We start from the raw sequence: 22,918 nt of genomic DNA on the forward strand, positions 1-22,918 counted from the left end.
CATGGTCATGTTACGGATTTTATCTGCTTTGAGTCACTCATACATCAGAAATCTGTTCAACCATAATTAAAAGATACTCTGAGGGTAACAGAGGATGCTGTGGAGTCTCCTTCTCTGGAGACATTTAAAACCCACCTGGATGCAATCCTGTGCAACTTGCTGTAGGAGAACTTGCTTTAGCAGGGGGTTGGCCTACATGATCTCCAGAGACCCCTTCCAACCCTGACCATGCTGTGATTCTGTGATACTCTAAACAGTCACTCTGCAGTTTGTTTCAATGCCATATAAAGTAGTGTTTGAATTAAGTAATTATGTAATCACAATGATGTTTAGAAAAAAATGTTAACTACTTTTTGTTTATCTTACTTTATGTTAAACTACACACAGGATTATATTTTTTTAAAGCACTAGAACAACACTGGCTGTTACTTAAACACAGGATGTCACAAATTGTGTGGGGCAAGAATCAACATAATGAAATAATAACAGCCTTTTTTTAAAAAAGTCCTAAAAGTAGCACATAGTTACAATTGCCCGTTTTCAATGAAATCTTTCCCTTTCAATAACTACTAATAACTAATAATAAGATCATTCTGATGACATATGGCTTTAGTCATAAACCTATTAACAAACAGGCACACCAACCTGCAGTACAGGGTGCATCTAACTATGGCAATTTTCCATACAGAAACACTGATAGCACTGCTGCAGACACTTGGACTTCATTTTGAATCTGACAATTACCAAAATAACCAGAAGAACTTGTTGAATTCCAAGTGTGAAATCTGCTGCACATACCTAAAGGAACAGAGCTTGAGTATAACACAGTAACAGAATGAGCTTACTAATTCTGAGAATCAGGAAATGCATTTTTAGTTCGTGGCCTTGGCTTACATGGCAACAGAATCACTGTGAGACAATGGAAATGGAAAGCTGCAGTGCCATTTTACATTCACAATAGGATCTATCCCTGGGGTCCAGAAATGGAAGGATTACTGTCACATTTCCTCTACTATAAATAAAATTACATAGTAGGGCTGTGCATAGTAAGTCTTGAGATTCCTCTCTATTCTCCTCATTAGCCAAAGTTTACAATTGTCTAATCTAAATAAAGTGTTGTTACATTGAGCTACAGTAAATACACAGTATATATGCTACTAATAAAAACAATATCCTTGAATTTAGTACTTCTCCATTTATAGAATAAAACACATCTGGTTGCTACATGCTGGTGACAAGTCTGTTCCTTTCCTTTTTAAAAAACTTACAAACATGGAAGCCTTTGCATATTTGTGCCATTATTTGCTCCAGCGTAACGTCAGCTTTGTTACTCCTACAGACACATACTGGCACTGAAGCAAGCAGGCTTCATAAATCCGTATCAGGAAATTCTGTGAAAAGGGAAGCCACAGAAATAACTTGGCACAGACACTGGAGAAGGAGATTCACTACCTCAGTTCAAAGAGAAGGTGTTCTGGGGTATTTCGTATATTTCTTCAGGCAAGCGGCCAGAAAGCAGGCATCACACCCCCCTCTCTTCCTTTACTGAAGCTGCTTTATTGCAACACAACCCTGGAAAGCGAATACTTGGTATCTTTTCTCAACATCTGTGATTCACGTTGAGGAACATACAGATATCTATCTCAATTGCTGTGATATATATATTTATACATAATGTGTCATATGTACATGTGGAATTTTTTTGCTGAAGATCATCAGGAACAGAAACAACCTACTTCTCCAAATTCCACTGCACTCCATAGCAGAGCCATTAGTAAGTATACTGGTTTCTAGTATAGCTTCCTTAAATATTGGACAAGATCTCAAGACCTCAATGTCCATAATGTGAACGATATTTCAAGCAATGGAAAGCAGAAGCTCACAATGGTCCTGTCAAGTTACAAGAAATGGCTCCAGCTGCTACTCGGCTTTTAGGACATGTTTCACATTTCCCTGATTAAGCACTACTCTGCCTCGAAACACTAAGCAACTTGGAGGAGCAGTTCCGAGCTGGAGTTCTAGCTCCCCCACCTCCCCAGAGGCAAGCTAAGATCTGGGCAGCATCTGCTAAGCCCTGTACAGCTGAGGCCAAGGAGAGCAACGTCTTGTGTAAACGCTGCTCGCCAGGATTACGGTTACAAAACAAATTTGGAAAGTTGGGACTTGGTATTTTTCACAGCTACGTTTTATTATTTTCTACTCGATAGTCTCGCTTGGCAGAAGCTGTCTGCCCACAGGAACCGTGCCTTTCCAACCGAAAAGCTGCTAGGAAAAGAGAAGTGGCCTTACTTTCTCCTTGCGCCAGCTTTCCGCCACCTCGGCGTCGGTGTGCCGGCCGTCGGGGGGGGCCAGGCTCTGCGCCCAGGCGGCCAGCAGCGCGCCGAACCGCTGCGCCGCCGCCTCCAGCTGCGCGACCTGCGCCGCGAACTCCTGCTCCGACAGGGCCATCCGGCTCAGCACGTCCCGCAGGCTGCGCTGGCTCCGCACGGCGCTCTCCTCCCACTGCTCCCAGTCCGACCGCAGCGCCTGCATCTCGGCCGCCAGCAGCTGGCACCCGCCGGCCGTCGTGCCGCGCCGGGCGGCGGCAGCCAGCGACTCCACTCGGCCCAGGCGGCCCGCGCCGCTCTGGCGGGACTCCAGCAGCTCCTGCAAGGCGACATGGCCGGGGTGACGCGGGCGGGCAGCGCGCAGCCTCCGCGCCGGCAGCGCCCACGGGCGGGACGGGGGGACGCGAATCCCCGCGCGGACCGAACGGCGCCCGGCCGGTCGCCCGGGCCCAAGGGCGCGACAGCTTCTGGACGCCGAAAATACTGTTTAGGTTAAGAGGCGGAAACCGTAACTCTGCTTTGACATAACGCTGGGACGGAGCTGCTCACAGCAGTTCTTAAAACCCAACTGTGCCGCTCGGGAAAAGCGTTTTACAGCCTACCCGTGATCTGTGATGGGCCGTAATTGGTTGCACATGTCTTTCTCTTTTTCTTTTTTTTTTTTTTTTTCATAAGCGAATTCTTTCTATAGTGCCCTATTTTAGTCTCACATGCTGCAGGGGAACTTTGGGAGTTTTCAGCTTCAGAAGCAGGAGAATTTAAGTATCACCCAAAAAACACTGCATGCCAGAGTAATGTTAGTTATCCTCGTTAGTCTTACATGCTAGAAACTATCTCCTCCCTTTCCCATTTTATACACGGGGAGGCTGAGCACAAAGGAGACTGAAAAACTATCCAACAAATCTGTACTTTGATCTCAAGTATCCTGAACCTTCATCTAGTAGGCTGTTCACTGTCCCACACTCATGTTTAGAAGCAGAGTAAAATGCTGCTAGCGTGGGTATCTGAATGTAAACATCTGGCACCAGCAAAAAAATACGCAGTCTGCTTTAATGTTGCACTCAGGAATACGTAACTTGCTTGGACACCCACATGCCAGGAACGGATGCCAGGGTAGGGAGAGTATACACAGGGAGGCAGCCCATACATTCCACCGAGTTTGGGGAGAACAATCTTTGCACTTCTTTATGCATCTCCATTTCATGCAAATCAGGAAGGGCTATTTCTGACTTTGACTCAGACAAATGGAGAAAGCATATTCGGGGATGAGGACAGAGCAGTATTCATTAATCAGCTAAGCCACATCCTTCTGTGATGCCACTGGGCTTCCGCTCTTGCAAATTGTTTCCGTGTGTGCTGTGGCTAACTCAGGTCTGACTGTGCTTTTACTCCATGAGTTTAGTATGGGAAGGGAGGCGAAAACAAAACAGCTTAGAAAGCTTGCTTTCAGCTCACTGAATCACCATTTCAAATACACAAAGAACAAGATCCCACAGCTTTTTGGCTCTGGCCTATGTTAGAGGACAGGGTCTGAATTGCAGATGAAATCATGAAAGTTAAGTTATCTTACATTGAGTTTGGCCAGCTTTTTCTGTATGGTTGGTGTATCTCCAGATGCATCTGACCAGCGGTGCAGCTCTTCCTTGGCATAATGGAGCCAGTCTGTGAATTCATGCACAGCATCAAGGTACAGCAAATGATCCTTCACAATATCTTCCACTTTCCTCATTTTCTCCTATCATTCAGATGGGGAAAAAAAAAAACAAAACCCGACCATTAAAGTGCTTAAATACTGTCCTGGCTGTAAGCATGCAGGTACAGAGTGCTGGTCTGACTCCACAGTCAGAACAGAGCACAGCTTATAGCAGCAGAACACAGTGCTACACTGCACAAGATTTGGTTCAGGTTGGTCTGGACAGGCATATTCTGCTGGAGCAGAAAATGAAGAAGCCTTCTGAAAGAGTATGCAAAAATATACTTTTAACACATCCTTTAACATAAAATGTATCCTTTAATAGGTATCAAAGCTGCAGCTATGCAACTCTGGCATGCTTTTCCTGATACACTCTGGAGAGGGTCTTGCAGATAACCCATGAGTCCTCCCAGGGAGCAGCATGCTGTCAGAAAGTTAGAAGCACCAAGTCTCTGTAAATGCTAAGCAGAGTCACAGAGATGTCCTGTATGAAAACCACAAAGGAGCACTTCTGCTGTTCTAAAGTGCAGAATGTTCTTATGGTGCTGAGTCCCATTTTAATCATCAGATCAGAAGTGGTCATTGCCCCCAGCTACCCGCCTTGCAGCCCTGGAGGATGCTTTCCCTGACACAGACATGTAACAGCTTCCTGGCTCCATCTTAGATTTTTAACGTAAGCTTAAAGTGGGGCCAGTTTACCTTGCTATGAAAAGGTGAAACAATGTATTGATCTAGATTTGCCTTTGATCTGACCAAATAGATTTATTATTACATTCTTGTGAGCTAACACTCATAAATGTTTATCAAAACTAACCAAAAGTGAACTCAGCTAATCAAACAGCTTTTTACTCCTGTGTAGGTACTCTAATCTAGTCCTAAATGTCTTTAAACCAGTTTCAAACTTATCCACTTATAAATCAAACTCCAGCTATTTTTAACTTATATAACTCCACATTCAACTAATGGTTTTAAAAATTAAGTTAGATTAATAAGCCCTACTGTTCTCTCTGAAAATGATCATCATAATTTCTCAGAATGTGTCAGACCAACTAGACCACTAGCACCTCAGTTTCACGTTGCTTACACCAAAATATAGCACCAGCAGAGAGAGAGAATATAGGCAAAGTGCAACTTCAGTTGGTCTCTTCTGGTGGCAATGGCTTCTGTCAGTGGCAGTCACTGTTGTTCTCTCCCCAGGGAATGACTGCAAAGCTGTCTTGCTTAAGAAATTACATTTATCGATGCATGCTGATTTTAGGAGAACACTGCCATGCTGACTTACATTCTTTTCACGCAAGTTTAAAAGCATTGTACTGAGTGAGTCAGTAATCTTTGTATTGCTCCAGGTTTAGCTCCACTGAAGGGAGCAGAGTTACACAAGGATGAAACAGTGCTGAATCTCTAGAAACCAGATTCACATTATTTCCAGTAAAAAAAAACCAGAGAGAGCAAAAGTTCATCACAAAAAGAAAAAAGTGTTTGAATAGATGATAATTACAGAATTCATATGCCCTAGGTTTAACATTTTTCTCAACATATAATTTGTTAGATCTTCCACTAATCCTTTACTTTCCTACTTTTTTTTTTTTTTTTTTTTTTATTACAGACTACAGATGAACTACCTACAGGCAATCAGCACTATTCCCAACACTTCAAAACCTGAATCACATTTCTATCAGATTACTGAATTTATATACAGTGTTTACTTCAGTCTTGCATTAGCTCTAATTATGGGGCCTTTTCTTGATGCAAACCTTCCCATTAGCTGAGAAGATTGTAACACAGAGCTAGTGTCACTCTCATGATCTGGTTGGCAGAAAGGCTCAGTGAGCTCCTGTATGTTTCCCTAGAAACCAAACAGAAAACTCATATGGCATGTGCAGTGCTTGGTGGCTTGAAACAACACAAAATACGGGCATGTATCTTTCTGAAAATAGGATTCTCTTTCTGATAATGTTTTCTGCTCAGGCAGACATTTCATTCTTCCTTTTCTAGGTAAAAAAGAAGTGCTAGGAATGAATGAAAAAGAATTAGATGAAAATAAACCTGGAAGAATGGCAGAAATACCATTGTATATATGATATTAGGAATAAAATATATGTCCTTCAGTTTTAAAAACTCATAACCATACCAGTTTCAATTCCCAAGACCTTTTTTTGCATTCCAGTGAATTTTAATAAACTATATCCAACTTTTTTATTACACCCAACCATAACAAAAGGCAAGATTATTCAAATACAGTCAATCCTTTAGTTACTAAAAAATTACAAAAATCAAAACTGTAGCTATATATACAGACATCAAACATTTCATTTACTTAAAATGGAGATCTTTCCTTTATCTTACCTTGGCTACAGTTGTGATGTCATTAAACTGCATTTTTAGTTGTTCTTGAGCTGTTTCTCCAAAAGAATTATCCTCCGTTTTCTCATACAGTTCCACAGCCTTTTCAATGAGTTGCTGTAAATCACTAGAGTGATCCTCGATTTCAGAAACAATAGCCTGGAAGTGGTCCAGCTGAGCAAACTTCTCCTTCAGACCAATCTGTGGTTCTAAAGGCTGTTCCACTCTCTGATCCAGTTTCTCTAACCACTGCTCCAGCTGGTTTTTCTTTTCCAGGTACTCATTCCACTGGCTAATGACAGAATCTAGGCAGCTTACATTAAAAGAAACATACACAGTACAGATGAGAACTTTTGAATAGTTTGAAAAAAAAAGGAGCCTGCTTATACCTTAATTTTTACATTATATGTAGCCATATATAGCATGTTTAGAATGTGCTTTTTCCTCAGTCTTGCTTTAGTTTTCTATGCAATTTACATCCAAGTTGTTCTAGAATAATTCTTGTGTGGTTTTGGGATACTACATGTAATAACCTGATACAACTGCTTCCCTGTAACAGGTTACATGAGCTATCTGTCTATCTCAGAATAATGAAAAGCACATTTCAATGTCTGTCCAGCAAAGTAAAATATAGAGCGTTACTGGAGTTCTTTATGATCGGAGCAATAAAATGTACAGCAGTCTATGAAATTATTGACAATTAAGAGATATTCTGGTGAATTTTGGAAGAACAAATCAATTATAAATAGTCCATTTACAATTTATAAGAAATATTCTCTTCTGTTATATATTGCTCCTCCTAGCAGACCACCATATTTTTCTGGGATTTATGTTGAGGAATGTAATTCTCATTCCACTGAACTTTATGATAGACATAAGTGTGGTATGGATTTAATTCAAAATGTAATGGTCTAACCTGACCTAAATAATATTTTATGACAAAAATTGGGTGAAAATAAGAATGCAGACTTAAAGGCAGTTCATTATAATTTTCTACATACAATTGTATTACAATTTTGAAGTAAGAAAGTGGCACCACTTTCAATTGAAAAACTCCAATTTACTCACAGCATGGCTCCCACCATTGACAGCTGACATTTAGGACCCCGATGTCCTAGTACTCAGATTATCTAAATTACAGATCTGTGACTTTTCTGATGCAGACCTATGAGTTTTCTGATGCAGGGGAAATTAGCTTTTATTAGAGAACTAAGGAAGAAGGATCATGCAGAAGTCTGCCAAGGGCCCATTTCTGTCCAGTAATGACTGGGATGATGGAACAGAGGGGTCTTGTAAAACCCACAAATGAAAACAACCAAGAAGTGGCTGCAGCTAGTTTGGATGACAGGATTTAAATGTATATCGGATGTTCTTCAAAATAAATTTTAAAAAGATGGAATTTGATGATGAAAATAATGCTTTACCTAGGAAGGAGAAATCAGGTCGATATACAAATATAAAATTAGAGATAACTGCCTATGCTTAGTAATGTTGAAAAGGATTTGGAGAGAGCAGAGGATAAGGAAGTTTTTTAAATTTAAACAAAATTCAGCAATATGATACTATTGGAAAGAAAGGAAAATCTTATTCTGGAGTGGATTAAGAAGGGTGTTATATGAAGCAAACAGAAAGTGCTGATACACTATTCAGAATTAATATGGTCTCAAATATAGTAAAAGATCAGTCCAGTTTCAGTTATTATCTTGTTAAGAAAAATGTAGACAAACTATTGACAGTCTGCAATCTATTGAAAAGAAACAAGGATAAAAGAGGTCCAGAAAGTATTAGTACTGAGAAACCAAAAAAATGTCTCTCTCAAACGCAGATGATGGAAGCCTTCAAATTCGTAAAATGCTCTCACACAGGCAATAAGAAAACCTTTCCATTTCTACTGAGGTTAAGACAAGAAGAAATCAATATAATATGCAAGAAAGATTATTTGGAGTGGATATTAGGATATTTTCTTGGTTGTTTTTTTTTTTAATTAAAAAAAAACATAATGAAAGACAGAACTGAGAAACCTTCCTAGAGTTTTGTATAGTGAAGGTAGATAAGTATCTGTCACATGTTCTTGGTCCTGCCCAAGTACAGGTTCAATAACTCAGGAAGCTCTTTCTAGCTTTTTCTCTGTATGAATTTGTGTGATTTCTATTTATTTTTAAATTACTGTCAAGTACTATCTCATATGAAAATTAATCTGATGGGGTCAGCTAATCTTTTTTACAGAAGGATGTAGCTCTTTCAGGTAATTTTGATTGTCTCTGATGATGCAACTTTTCCCTTACATACCAGTAATGAATGAATGGACCCCTATGTCCTGTAAGGTACCACTCTTTGTAAGCAAAGATGGAAGGTCTGACTTGTGTTTTTCCAGGGAGTTTTACCTTTGCCAGTTCACCGAGGTGCTGATGATGTCATTCCATACATCCTTCAACGTCTGTAGCTCAGCCTGTATCACCTTTTGTCCTTCCTCATTGCTGCTTCTAAGTGCTTGTTCTCCCTTGCCAATGGCCATGTTCAGCTTAACTTCACCATCACCTTTAAGTAACAGGATCTCCTGTGAGGCAAAATAAGGCAAAATACCAAATGTAACCTGCTGAGGTGAAAGCTGTTATTCTTTCAATAGCGGACACCATCTTCTCTGAGCTCATTTATTCTTGACAGCCATGCCCAGTATGAATTCCTAGGCACATTTTCTTGTAAGTGCCTGCCCCTTGCTATGTGCAAGTGATCCAGCAGTTTTTCTCACAGCCATAAAGGTTTTTCACTGCATTGGTGATCCTAAAACATTGCTCACATTGCAGTAGATAACAAGCAGGTCAAGCACTGCATAGAAAGACAGCACTGCATAGCTACAAAAAAATCTCAGGAAAGCCCGTGGTGGGATCTCCTGCACTGATGACCTTCCCAGTAGATGTTTAATCCAACCTGTTCCTGAAGACATCCTGTGACAGATATATCACAGCCTCTCTGTGTCAATTATCCCAAGGCTCCATTAGAAAGCTTTTTTGGACCTGAACACACATATTCATAGTTTGTTATTCCCTATTAAATGTAATACCTGGCTCCTGGCTCCATTAAACTTCATCCTGTTTTTCATAGCACACCTCCCAATTTGTCAAGATCACCTTCAATTCTAATCCTCTCCTCCATAATGATAGAAAGAATAAAATATGAAAATATTCATTTTCTACAGATGTGGCCCACACCCAGTATTAACCTTGACACAAAACCTCTAGCTGTATCCTTTTTTACCTGAATTTGTGTCAGTCGCCTCTCTAGTGTGTCTTTGCTACCAACAGTGCTCTCTGATGATGCCAGTTTATCTTGAACCTCTTTCACCCATGACCACATACTCTGCAATGCCTCCTCCAAAGTCAGATGTTCTTGGAGTGCAAGCTGACATGTTCGCAGCTTCTCCTTGACAGTTTTGACCATGTTTTGATAGTTGGTGAAATGTTGAGAAGCCAGGCGCACTTCCCTCCCTGCACCATGGCCTTCTTCATTTAAAGTCTGTGCCATTTCAGACAGCTTATCAAAAGATTCCCTGAAAGAAAATAATGAGACTGAAAAGCAGTTTCAGAAAGCATATGATATTGTTATAGCAACTATCAGAAGTTATGAAGGCTGCTGACATAACCACCTGCTCCACCAGTGATAGAGTTCATAGTTAACAGAAAAATGATCTGGGAGAGACTGAGAGGAAATACAAGCAGTGCGTATTGATTAATATCTTTACTTGTGTACAGAGCCATTTCTTGCAGATTTTGGTATTCAAAATGATCACACCAAAACCTTTGTGTTGCATATTTAAATTAAAAGCTAACTTAATTTTCTTTTTCACTGTCAGACTTTCCAGTTCTATGTGAACTGCTACCTTTTTGTACCTCCCAAAGCTTCAGAGAAGTTCATAGTCTTTGACACAGGTAGGAAGGCATGATGGAAAGGTCAGGCCATTTCTCCAGGATTAGACACTGACTCTGGGTTCAGTACAAGGGTCAGTAAAAGGGATTAAAACTCTGGGTTTATGCAGACTCAGTAAATCTCTACTGGATCACCCTTCCCGATACCCTGTGAATACAGGGAATTTACACCAAACCAAAATGTCTTGCATCAGTCCCAAGGGGTTGGGCAGTGACTAGGTGTTCCCTTAGCATGCTGTGAGGCATGAAAAACTGATTACTATTTCTGTTTCATCTTCACCAACCTAACAATAAAAAAAGAACGTGGAAAACCACTGTGTACTAAAAAAAGCAATTAGTCCATCATCAATTGGCTAAGTCTGAATTCTAGAAAAGATTCCACAGGCAATGTGGATGGTATTTGAGCTCTTTTATAACACCAGCTATATGAGAAAGGGGTTTTCTCCAACCTGGTTGGCTCTGAGTGTTGCAGGACAGAAAGTATGAAAATTTTAAAATGCATATAATGATAAGTTTCATTTTTACTATTGCTTTTACAAGCAATATTTTTAAGATTTACTTTTACATGCAATATTTTTAATATTTTTAAATGATGATTATTATTTTTCAGTTTCCATTTATTAATGAAGCAAGATAAACTTTTCCTAATAAGAAATGTATCAACATCAAATTTTGGACCTGGCTTCAAATTCCAGTTCCCTCAAAACTGGAAGTATCTGGATTCAGCCTCTTTTCACAAAATATATTACAATACCTTTTTCTATCTTTCACAAACACACTTTACCCCAACACTTTAGTTTCACTGTTGCTTTAGCAGAGAAAAAAGTGAGAGTATTTTAGGAAATGCATTTCATACTACCTTGAATTCAGTAACTCTTCCAGGAAATTTTCCACTTTCTGCACCTCCTTTTTCTTCTCAGGAACAAGCTGTTTGCTCTCTCCGAGTGCTTCTGTGCTTATTCTTTCTTCCATGTCATGTAGCCACAGGCCAAGTTTTTTGTGCTGATCTTCAAAGCTACAGAACAGATAAATACTCCCTTAAAAATACTTCTCAGGTGGAGTCAAGTTAGTAAGAAGTTAAGTTGGTTCTTTCAATATCCACAAGACCAGGAAAATAAAGGTAGGTATCAATTTCATGCTTCAAGAATAAGAGTTGTACACAAAACATAACTCCACGGTGACTACTAATCTAAAAATATTCAGCAGCTCTCTAAAAATGTTCAGCAAAATCATGGGAACATGAATAGTGAGAAAAGACGTCTCCAAAATTTAAAGTGACAGTGCTTTTATTTATTACTAGATTCAATAAAGTCAAACTAAAATAAAGTTTTTTCTAAATTCTTATAATTTAGTGTAAGACTAAAAGATGGTTTCAAATGGGCTTTTACTCAGTATTGACACTTACAATACCTGAAGCATTGTGCTTTCAATCTCTCCAACAGAATGTAATTGGAATCCTGAGCACTCAGAATCCAGCAAAACAAGTTCTGGCCCTAAGTGTGAAGACTTTTTCCTTACATGAAGGCACACATCTCATCTTGCTGTTTTACCCATTAATGCTACACTAACTTTGCTTTTAACTAGCCACAGTTTTGAATCTAGTTATACCTAAAAATATTTGGAACTCCCCAAATTCCAGCCCCAAGTAATAATTTAAGGGTGTTTTCTTATGAACTCCTTCAGAAATACATCCATCTGGAATGGGACAGGACAGATGCATGCTGTGTAAAAAGTGTACTATCTTCAAAGCCCAGGGCAGAACTTGGAAATTCATCACACATTTTCCTTTCAGGAAACTGCATTTAAATTACTGAGGTCCCAACTGCTGATTTGGGATTGCATGAGCTACACAGATCTTCCGCATATAAGACCCTGATCTTCCATTGTTTAACCAAATCAATACCCTTGGAGCAAGACCTGTTGCTTTGTTTTCAGCAAAGAACTTCATTTTCTCTTTAATATTTGCAAAGAAATAAGAAAACAGGACTAGAGTAACTGGAAATCATTTCAGATTGTGCCCTGTATTTCTGCAGCTGGACAATTTCATGCAGTCAATAGCTTTTGACTACTGGTGTTACTCACCTCCCCAGGTGTGAGGCACAAGCTTCCAGGGCCTTCTTATCATTCAGACACTGGTTGAGGAATTCCTGCAAGTTCTGCTTAGATTTCGCTATTTGCTCCTGAATATGGCTCACAGATGGTTTGGGTAAGCAAGCATACAAACCTTCTCCTTCCTTGCAGGCAGCATCTAACATGTTCTGTCCCTCACTAACAGAATCCAGCACACTCTGTGTAACGAAAGAATACAGTTTGAACATGCAAGATTTAATAACTAAAGATAAGCAATATTTCTATTAGAAGTGGTCAGATTTCCCCAACAAGATGACAGCCATGTCTGGCTATGGAAAAAATTCTTAGAAAACAGTTCAAATAAAATTTTATTAAGTGGTGCTAAAATTCACAGAGCTCAGTTTTCCCATTTGGTCCCAAGGCAGTCCTGTCTTTCTCTGGATAGTTTAGTTATGTCCTGAAGCTGTCACACATTTCAGGAATTAGGGCTGTTTGCAGTAGGTGTCTGGTATTTGTGTTCTGTCCCATCAAAAGTCTACACAGTTAAGATTTGACATATCAGTGTTAACCTGAAAAACTGAATAAGCAATATTATAAGAAAAAATAGGAATAGAAAAAGAAAGAAGGGGGTAAAGGAAAAAAAGATTAAAAAACAGAAACAAGAACACATGAACCTTTCAGAAATTAAATTCTGATCTCTCAGAACAGTGAACAGTTTCCACTGTACTTCCTGTACAGGACATATTGCTGTCTTAAACCATTCTTACATTACTTTTTGGAAACAAAACCAGTAAATAAGAAAGCATCTACAAATTATTTTAGAGATATAATTGGTTACATATAGCTAAATTGCTAATTACTATTTAATTTTTAATTTGTTCACTATACCTGCAAGTCATGTAGCTTTGCCTCTATGGCTTTGGTGTCTCCAGACCTGTCAGATGATTCTTTTACTGCAGCCTTCACACCAGAAAACCATTCCTGGAATTCTTGCATAGAATCTTATTTGATAAAAAAGTATAGAGAAAAAAATATGTTTTTAAGAAGAAGCATTATCCACAGTACTATACAGCTGTCCTCCACATTTTTTTTATCCCTCAGAAACAGAGTGTAAAAGCTAACAGGGTAAGTCTCATTGCCTTCAGTGACCTTGGGGACTGAGATTGATTTCCCCAGAAGTTAGATGTTTCCACTGTAAACATCCAAATTTGAACAGTTGCACTAAGCTCCCCTTTATAAGCACTGGGAAAAGACAGGCATTTTCAGCCTATGATATGTCCCAAATTATTATTAGATAATGTCTAAATTAGTATCTTAATATTTAAGATTAAAAATTCCTTACTTCTCTCCACTGACTACCCAGGGAGCACAGGAAATACTTCAGATTGAGACTTTTACTTTATAAACATCTCCATTTGATTATATACATCTCTTTATGGCAAATACACCAAGTCTGTATGCAATGGAGATGTATACTAAGAGTGAAGAGAGATGGAGTTGAGCTTGTCTATCACGTATATTACGTGGTTAAAGCTGAATTCTGTTTTTGTAAAATGCTTTGTCTTGTTGCAGTTATCAAATGAACATTTGGTAACAGGACTTTTTGAAATGCTCCATACAAAAATAAAGTTGTAATACTAAGTGAGTGACATCACTGCAAACTCCAGCAGACTCCAGAATGATTCATGGCTGCGGACTAACAGCTCATATTAACAAGCCTGAAGACTCACAGAGAAAATGTTTTTCCAAGGACTCTTGCATGCTGGCCTGTGTTCTGGAACAGAGCAGATTCACAGCTTCATACTTATTTATTAATGAAGTGACAGTGCCACCAAGATTTTCCAGTTCTACCGAGTGGTATTTGCGACAGAGGCTGTTGAGGTTCTCACGGGTAGACTCAATGCTGCTCTGCTGAAGCTGAAGGTCTTTTTGTATTTCCTGAAAATGAAGTTGCAACACAAATATGGCATTTACAAAGAACCGAAAGAGCCTCTCTTTTCCTCAAGCATTCCTGCTCCTCCCATATGCTCTTTCCTCCTATGGTCTATTGCAAGTCCTAGACACAATGAAGGGAAGAATTACTGGATCACATTTCCTGAATTTTCCAAGCAAGATGAATCCTTGAAACTAAAAAGCCAACACAAAAATGTGAAAAGTTCTATTTCTCATGTTTTACTACTCTATTAAAAAAAGATAAATTTCAAGGCATGTTGAATAGCAATTTTAGTATTTTCAGCAACGTCTGAAGGTACACCTGAGATGCAATACATTTGTATTTGGTAGGACTCGTGAATGAAAGGGAGTTTTCATCTGTTTTCATTTGACTAGAGAGCAACATTTATCTGAAAATTAAATTTGGATTAGCTATTGTATCAACATTAACGTGCTCAAGCTGCAACAATCTCCATGTGGTTTATTATGTTATGATGTCCATAATCGTATGTAATCAAGATTGTTCTAGGATGGAGACAAACAACTGCTATACATGAGGACTGAGGAGGACTTCTGAGGTAGAACTTTGTGTTGAAATTGAGCTCAGTTCAGGGTCTTTTACTGTGATGAGTTATAAGTTCATAGCTCATATTGCAAGGGAGTCAAGGGACTTATAAACATCCTGGAGTAATGACTAAAGAGTTCAATGTGACAAGAGCGGTTCTTGTCACAACAAAGACCATATTATTCATTTGCTGAAAGGTTTGTATAAAGTTAATAAATCAGAACTTTTATTCATTGGAGGAACTTCTTAAAAAGTCTAACTGTATTATTTGCTAATGTTCTAGTAGCAGTGCAGGAGGTACATACATTTTATCAAATGAAAATTAAGTATAATGCTTAACAAAAACTGATAAAAACCCAAAGATCACTGTATAAGAAAAAATATATTCATCTTCTTCAGCACTGACCTTCACTTTATTTAGAGCTTCAGGATCCAGGTTACGTGCACAGCTTAACAGCGTCTCTTCCACTTTTGTTAAAAAGTCTGTTGTTTGATCAATAAACTTCTGTAACTGCATCTTCTGAGTACCGAAATCTTTCAGAATCTCTTTTGCCGTCTCTGACATTTCTTTGGCATGTTCCAACTTCTGTCTCAAATCTGATTCTATAAACTAAAAGCAAAATGTTATGTATTAAAGCATTTAAATAAAACATTTATTATGGTGAATGTTTATTGAAAAAATGGAAGGCAGGAAAGTGACATACAGTGATCATTTTGCTCTCTTTGCATTCGTAACTAAAGATCCTTACATAAATTAAAAACGTCAACCAATCAGGATTAAGTTTTAGATATACGGTCATCCAAAGGGATACTAATCTATAAAAAGCCAGACTGCAAACTGTTGAGGTTATTACCCACCTCTGAAAAATTCAACAGTTGATATTTTTCCTTTACTAATTTGCTGTATATACAGATCATGACCTAATCACAACTAGCTACATAAAAAGAAATATCAACTAGTGAGATTTAAGATTACTAAGGCTTAAAGTATCTCAGTGTAAGGCACATTAAAATTGAAGACAATACAAAAATAACGATATTGCCCATTAACATGTTGAAAGACAGCAATATGTGAAATTAAAGTAGATGTTAGCTGTGCACATATTACTAATAAAAAGTAAATCAGTCATAATAGGGTAATATTTATAAATGAGCAATTACTGAAAATTCTATTAAGGATTTGTTTATGTCCTTAGGATATGAGCTGCTCATACTAGAGCTTAATTATTTAGCATTTGAATGTTGGCAAATAATTTGGGGATTTATATTTAGTTTGTGAGGCTTTATTTTCAAATTTGCATTTATATATCAACTAAAATTATTTCATTGTAGATATGTTTTAAATTTTTCATTGTATTTATCATATTTAGTAGTTGGAAATATGTGTGTGTTGGTTAACAGTAATATTCTAGAAAATAATTTGCTCTGTTTCACTCTGTAAGTGGACAGATATTTATTATGAAACATATGTTTAAACTTGAATTTTCTGAACCTCTCATGTAAAGGAGAGAATTTAGGAGAACATAAGCACTTCCACATAATTTGCATTTCTTTATACTATGGACCCTTGACCCTTATCTGATTGGTAATTTAGGCTTATGTGTACTGTCACAATAAAATGTGGACAAGGCTTGAGTGTTATATTAAGTTCCGTTAAAATATGATAAATGATTTTGAAATAAATATCTATGGAGATATTTCCTTGCCTGTGGAAATTGCAAAAGTTCAGCTTATCTTTTGAAACTTCTTACACTGAGAGTGAATAATCTCACATACCAATTTCCATTTGAAAACCAACATCCAAAACAGTCATAATTTGGTTCTGCATCTGCTCTATAACATAAAAAATAAGGACTTAGCCAATAATAAAAGTTCAACAGCTCACCTTCAGTGTTTGTATATTAACCCTCTCTTGTAACAGCTGGTTCAGGATACTAATTCCAATCAAATGAAGAATACTTTTGGGTTGATAAAGCAAATTAATGTATTTTACTGCATTATAATCCTTTCAAAGAGGCAAACTGTGTATGCGCTCATATGTGATGTGGCTTAACATTATGCAGTGTAGATAATATCATCTGTCTCATATATGATCAGTTACCTTATAAACTCTTTATTTCGATTTAGTAAACAAATACTGTTACAACTGTAATGTTCAATTACTTTATGGCATACTTTTTTTTTCAGAAAAAATCATTTAACTGAAGAAATTTGAACAAAGAATCATTATGATACACCTAAATAGTAACTGTATCTGTCACCTTGAAAAAAAAAGGCAATACAAGAGAGAGAGAATTTCAGGAGTCATCTCTTAGTTATTTGAGCACAACCTGGGATTACCAATATCTTTATTTTACCTGGAGATCTGCAGGAGGTTCTTGACTATGGGTTAGTTCTTTGAGATCTGAAATTTTGGAACTAAGCTGCTCCAACTTCAGTTCTTTATCCTTGACTTCAGACTGTAAAAGAGATGTGGTCAAAGTTTCATATCAAACTACAAGGGGGTTTTAGACCTTCAGAATGATGCTCCATCAATTGCAAAAATGAAAGAAAATGTAAACAAAGTTTAGCAACCAGACGCAAAACACTGTTGTTCTATTACATTTTTTCTCGAAAAATCTCCCATCTCTATTCCTCTATTAGACTCAGTCCAGAGATTTTTTCCACTCCAGTAAAATAACCACACACATTTTTAGTATTTGAAATGCACCAACAGCTTTAGTTTCTTAAAACTGGCTGAATAAAATGGGAATGCCATTGTTTATTCAACTGGAAAAATCTACTGTGGTTGTTAGGTTCCACTTAATGGCACACAGAATATAATACACGTGCTTTCTAGTTTTTATTACAAGGAAGCAAGCTCTCAGAAAAAAAGTTAGACACAGAAATAAATTTTAACCTCAAAAGGGAATTTAAAAGTGCTATGATATATGAACTGACATATCTGGACCTTGTATTTATTGTTGTCACATGGATCCAAATTATAAAGAAATAGTCTAATTATTTAAAAAATAATAGCAAAGTGAGAAAAAAATAATTTGTATAATTGTAGTTCTGAAGTTTTAGGCAAGTAATTTGTGTGTGCATCCCATTACCCAAACTTCCTTTTCTAAAAAATTCAAACAGATCACTCCAATTAAAACATTGGACAGTGAATTTCAGAATTAAATTGCTGCATTTAACATCTGCCCTGAATGTTAGAAGTTCAGGTGGCCCCAGAAGAATCCTCAGGGATTGTTTTGTGCTAGGGAGGATATAATACTAGGTGACTGATCAAGAAAGGGAGCACTGCTATCTATGGACCATATAAAAAGTACACTGATTATTTTTGTCCATGCTTACTTATTTCTGATTGCTGAAAGGGCAGGACCCTTCTGTCAGTGAACTGCCTCTCCTCTCACCTTTGCAAAATAAAGTGTAAAAACAGTATTATGGACTATGCATTCTGTGACTATAAATGTACACACAGTGCTCATCTTCTGCTATTCTGGCCCTCCTGTAAATTGGTTCACCTGTGGTTTGGGCACTGGTGGCTCTTACTCCAAACAAGTTTTAATAGTGATGAACTTAGGTGGTCTGATTGCTATACTGATCTGAAAGACATTAGGTGAAGTTTGTCCTGAGCAAGATATTGATTTAGCACCATCTAATGTTCTATCATACTACTTGTATATGCTTACTGTGCATCTTCTTAGGGACCTCATTATTTCAAGTGAAGTAGAACATGGCTAATTCTATGGTTGATCTTTCAACCATATGGCTGTATATTTCAAGCCAATAGAAGCACAATGCATTCTGAAAACTCGCTAGATTTTTAAAACACTCTAACACTATACAGAAAAGAAAGACATCTTACTGAAATTGTTACAACCTGACAAAATTTGCCCTCCAGTCCAGCATTTTTTTTTAATTTATATATTTTTTTTTGGTCTGGAGCACCTACCTTCTTAGATGAGATTTTAGAAACTACTCATTATTTGCTTAACTTCAGCTGAAGCTGACTAAAATTTCCATCAGTTTCTACTGGAACAGAGTTCAGTCCAATGCCATGCTTTTTTAAATTTCTGTGCTTGTAAGAACACATCGTCATGTACTGCTAGAGCCAAAATACGGAGTTTAGATTTAGTAAGAGACGTGCCATTCTTGTTTCTGTCCAAAGGAAACAGCTTCAAAAAAGGCCTGGAATGCTCTCAACTAGCCATTGGGTTAGTGGTACCACTGCTGGAAGAGGAGACATAGTGGTCCACAACAGCACAGCCTTATCTATGCGCCTGATATCACTTGAGATTTTAGTCCAGGACATTGTTATCACTGGTTTATGGGTAAGCACCTGGAAGTCTTTCAGGAGGACCTGCATTCTCTGACTGTTACTCAAGTTGCTGATGCCTTCATTCAGTTGAGAAATGCACTTGTTGCACCATCCATCCATTTCATTTCCAGTTCTCAGGATGTCATCCCATAGAGACACACTTACATTCAGCCGGTCAATGTTGTCTTCAATTCTTTCAGACACCTTTTAGGAGAGGAGAATGTGCCAATACCATTAACAAATTACTTTTAGATTTCTTTATTTTGCAGCCAATTGTAAGACAACTGCATCAGAAATAGCTAGCAAGCCAAGGTTGAACAATTTCATAGTGTTAGGTCTAAGTTCTGAATTCTAATTTAGTTACCCAGATCATAAAATGAACAAAAAACATATGTGACTGCTTCTAAAATTGTGTATATTTTTTTACTAGGAAAAAGGTTTATGTTCAAATAAACCTTATATTTAAAACTAGCTACATTGATCTTTCTTATGTAATGTTGGAATTTCCAAAGTTCTATAAATATGAAAATGTAAAATACTTGCTTTTATATCGTGTTTCTTTGCTATAATATTGTCTTCCTCAACATATTTGCATATTTTATGTTGTAGCTTAATACAATTTACTGACTAATTTATTTAGTCCAATTGACTTTAATAAAGTAATTCTGGCATATATTAGGTGAGAATCCAATCCTTGGATTATACTTGGAAGTGTGCACTGAGCAAATTCACACTCCTAACATTCATACATTGTTAAAAGACATTGGTTTAAATCTGTCAAATGGATTTCACAACTTTGTGTGTACAGTGGATGCCAAATCCCTACGATTAACTCTTTGTGATATACTTCAGAGAAAACTTTACTGAACAACTGCACTCTAAGATCCTAAGGAAATACTAATACTGTAACCTTCGCCAACTTAAAAACTGTATTTGCATATAAACACCAGATTCTTACATCTAGCCATTTGTCCACCGTACAGTTCATATCTGTTTTTACCGCAGTGGAGTCGCAGTTATGCACCCTTTTCAATTCTGCTAACAAATGTTTTCCTTTATTGGTGAAAGTATCCAGGTCTTTTTGTTTATCACTCAGATCATTCTTTGCAGCTTCATGCTGTGGACATAAATAATTGCTTATTTAATAAAGCCTTGAAGAAAGAAGAAAGAAAGAAAAATCCAGTTCTCCAGACACCCATCCCTGATAATTCTCAGTTATCATACCATCTAATATTTAACCATGCCACAAAATACAGAGTAACTGACTTGGTTTTTTTTCATTAGCATAATCAAATAGTATGATTGTTCTTATAAATAAAGCACACAGGTAGGATTAATACATTCTGAATTTTCCCTACTTGGTAACCAGCTATCTTCAGGTTTTATGGCAATTTTTTTTTTTAATTATTCTTTCAATTCTTCAGATTCCACATACCTAAAATTGAATGTAAGAACCCATCGTTGACAAACTAGTATCTAAAATCAGTTCTGGAATTACAGCAGGGTAAACAGAGGATGCTGCAAACAAAATTTAGAACTGTAAATCCCGTCACTCCTAGATACTTTGGAAAACAAAAGTACAGATGTGTTCAGAAAGGAATAAGACAAAATTCTTCAGGGCTACTAAATTTGCAATTTTAGGCACAGGGAAATCTTTGAAAAACTGTCACTGAAGAGGTAACAGCATACTGAGAAAGGATCACAGGAAGCATCTCAACCTTTTTTCTTTAACCATTATCACAGATCAGCATTAGAGATAAGTTACTGATCTGGATGCAGTATGGCCATGTGGCCATGCCTACTTTATTATGGTAGGAGCTGTGCAAAATATTTATTGCTGCAACTCCTTTAGGCCTAGATATGGTCACTGTTGTAGCAGGGCATTCTCCACAGCCCAAGGCTCACATTAAGGAGAGAAATCATATGGAAGTTACATGCATCTCTTTGTTTGACTGGTAAGCTGTGTTCTATTTTTTAGTTCTAGCTAAAAAGTCTATTAAAAAAGAGGCCATAAATATGCACAGTTTAGAATGAGGTTTATATAGATCTAGCTGACAAATTTTTAATGAAGAGTTCAATAGGCTTCCAAATGAAACTGCTCTCCGAATGAATGGAAAGAGTTTAACTCAGAACTCTTTTTTCTGACAGGCTAATGGATAGCAGAATTTAGAATTTTAGAAATATGATTCAGTGAAATGAATGGAATGCAGGGATCCAAATTCCTTATCTCTGCTCAAAGGCCAGTATCAACATTGCAGCCCATGCATTAAGTCATCTTAGGGAAAGAGACAGATGTAAGAATTGCACACATCAGAAATGTGTGCAACTAGTTTTCTTTTGTTGACTTATCTATTAAAATATTACCCAATATGGGAAAACATTGAAGTATGTTGACTGGAAACATCCTTTTATACTAATGATAGGAATATACTATCATTATCTAAAGAGCAGATAACTTACACTTTCCATGTATATTAACATTTTGTATTTCTAGGTGTTAAAATTATAAATAGCAACAATTAAATATACATTAATGGATCTCACCAAGATGCTCTGAGGACTATATTATTTCCTCACCAGAATCAGTACAATTTAAACCCTGAATGTCAGTGTGACAAGAATTGACAGTAAATTCAAGAAACTTTAAACACAGCCCAAGAGCACCTTTCAAACAGAAAAATCCATCTCAATCAAAGATCATTTAAATCCCTCAAATGAAATTGTATGTAATTACCTTTGATAAAGTTCGCCTGATGTCTTCGTGATCCTTCCAAATGGATTTGATCACAGAAGCACTGTCAGCACTGTCTATGACTTTCATTACTGTTGACTTCAAGCTCTGATATTCCTTCATTAGATCGATAAGAACGCAGGAGTGTTCCTTTCTGTAATGTGAAAAGGCTGTGTTAGCACCATTTGCTGTCATGTTTCTGAAGGAAAGAGAATGTAACGTAGCGATTCACCATGGGAAAACCAAGATGCAGTGCTAAACATTTTTTGGATGGCTAAGGAATTATTAGTATTTAGGTTTTACAAATCACTGTGGGTCCATACATCACAAAGCATCTTATTGAAGAGATGCTATCTGAATCATATATATCGGATATCAAAGCAACTGACTTCAGCAAAAGAAAGAAACTGGAATTCAAGCTTCTCACTTCCTAAGTTAGCATCTTACTGACTGGAAAACACACTATAATGATTCTGGCACTCAGCTCATTTTTTTTTAACTTGTTTCTTTAACACAGAAAATACTTTTGTTTTGTACAAAGGAGCAGAAGTAAAGACTAAAGCAAGGCAAGGTAAGTCTATCTTGTCCTCTAGCTGTCAGATGCAGGCTTTTGGGTCTCAAGCATTAAATTCAACTTACCTGTCATTCTACTGAGAACAGATAACATGCTGCTAAGAACAGGGCTAATATATATTTCCACCTCCTCTTCAGAAAAGCCTATTTCTGCTCAGGCAATGAATAGGAAAAACCAACATATTCAATCCTTTTTTGGTGTTTATACTGAAGAGGGAGAAGGAAGACTAATACTTTGGATATGATTAGTTGCAGAACAGTGTGTATATCAATGAAAGGAATTTGGGAAACAGGTCATTGCCAAGAAAGAGAGGTAATCGCTTTAGGAGATGGCTCTTCTCTGAATGCTCTACAGAGCTCTTCAAAATTATCAAGTTCAGAGGGGTCTAAAATTGTGTCTATATGACAGAGAAAAAAGTTCAAAATAATTAAAATTAAAATAACAATTTAAA

At 37.4% G+C, this 22,918-nt stretch overlaps 1 protein-coding gene across 15 annotated transcripts in view; it reads right to left on the reverse strand.

The window, feature by feature from the left end:
• Positions 1-22,918, reverse strand: part of SYNE1 (spectrin repeat containing nuclear envelope protein 1) — a 316,992-nt gene that overhangs the window by 161,522 nt on the left and 132,552 nt on the right. For all 15 annotated transcript variants that reach the window (XM_056344229.1, XM_056344228.1, XM_056344232.1 and 12 more), the window contains 14 exons: positions 21,897-22,047; positions 20,121-20,279; positions 19,184-19,366; positions 17,211-17,312; positions 15,260-15,463; positions 14,087-14,294; positions 13,245-13,357; positions 12,369-12,574; positions 11,146-11,301; positions 9,619-9,910; positions 8,748-8,920; positions 6,367-6,676; positions 3,898-4,062; positions 2,290-2,646 (listed from right to left, as the gene is read on the reverse strand). In XM_056344229.1, the coding sequence (XP_056200204.1) occupies positions 2,290-2,646; positions 3,898-4,062; positions 6,367-6,676; positions 8,748-8,920; positions 9,619-9,910; positions 11,146-11,301; positions 12,369-12,574; positions 13,245-13,357; positions 14,087-14,294; positions 15,260-15,463; positions 17,211-17,312; positions 19,184-19,366; positions 20,121-20,279; positions 21,897-22,047 (2,779 nt within the window). The remainder of the gene's footprint in view (positions 1-2,289; positions 2,647-3,897; positions 4,063-6,366; positions 6,677-8,747; positions 8,921-9,618; positions 9,911-11,145; positions 11,302-12,368; positions 12,575-13,244; positions 13,358-14,086; positions 14,295-15,259; positions 15,464-17,210; positions 17,313-19,183; positions 19,367-20,120; positions 20,280-21,896; positions 22,048-22,918) is intronic.

Source organism: Falco biarmicus, chromosome 6, assembly GCF_023638135.1.
Source record: "Falco biarmicus isolate bFalBia1 chromosome 6, bFalBia1.pri, whole genome shotgun sequence".
Taxonomy (NCBI): Eukaryota; Metazoa; Chordata; class Aves; order Falconiformes; family Falconidae; genus Falco; species Falco biarmicus.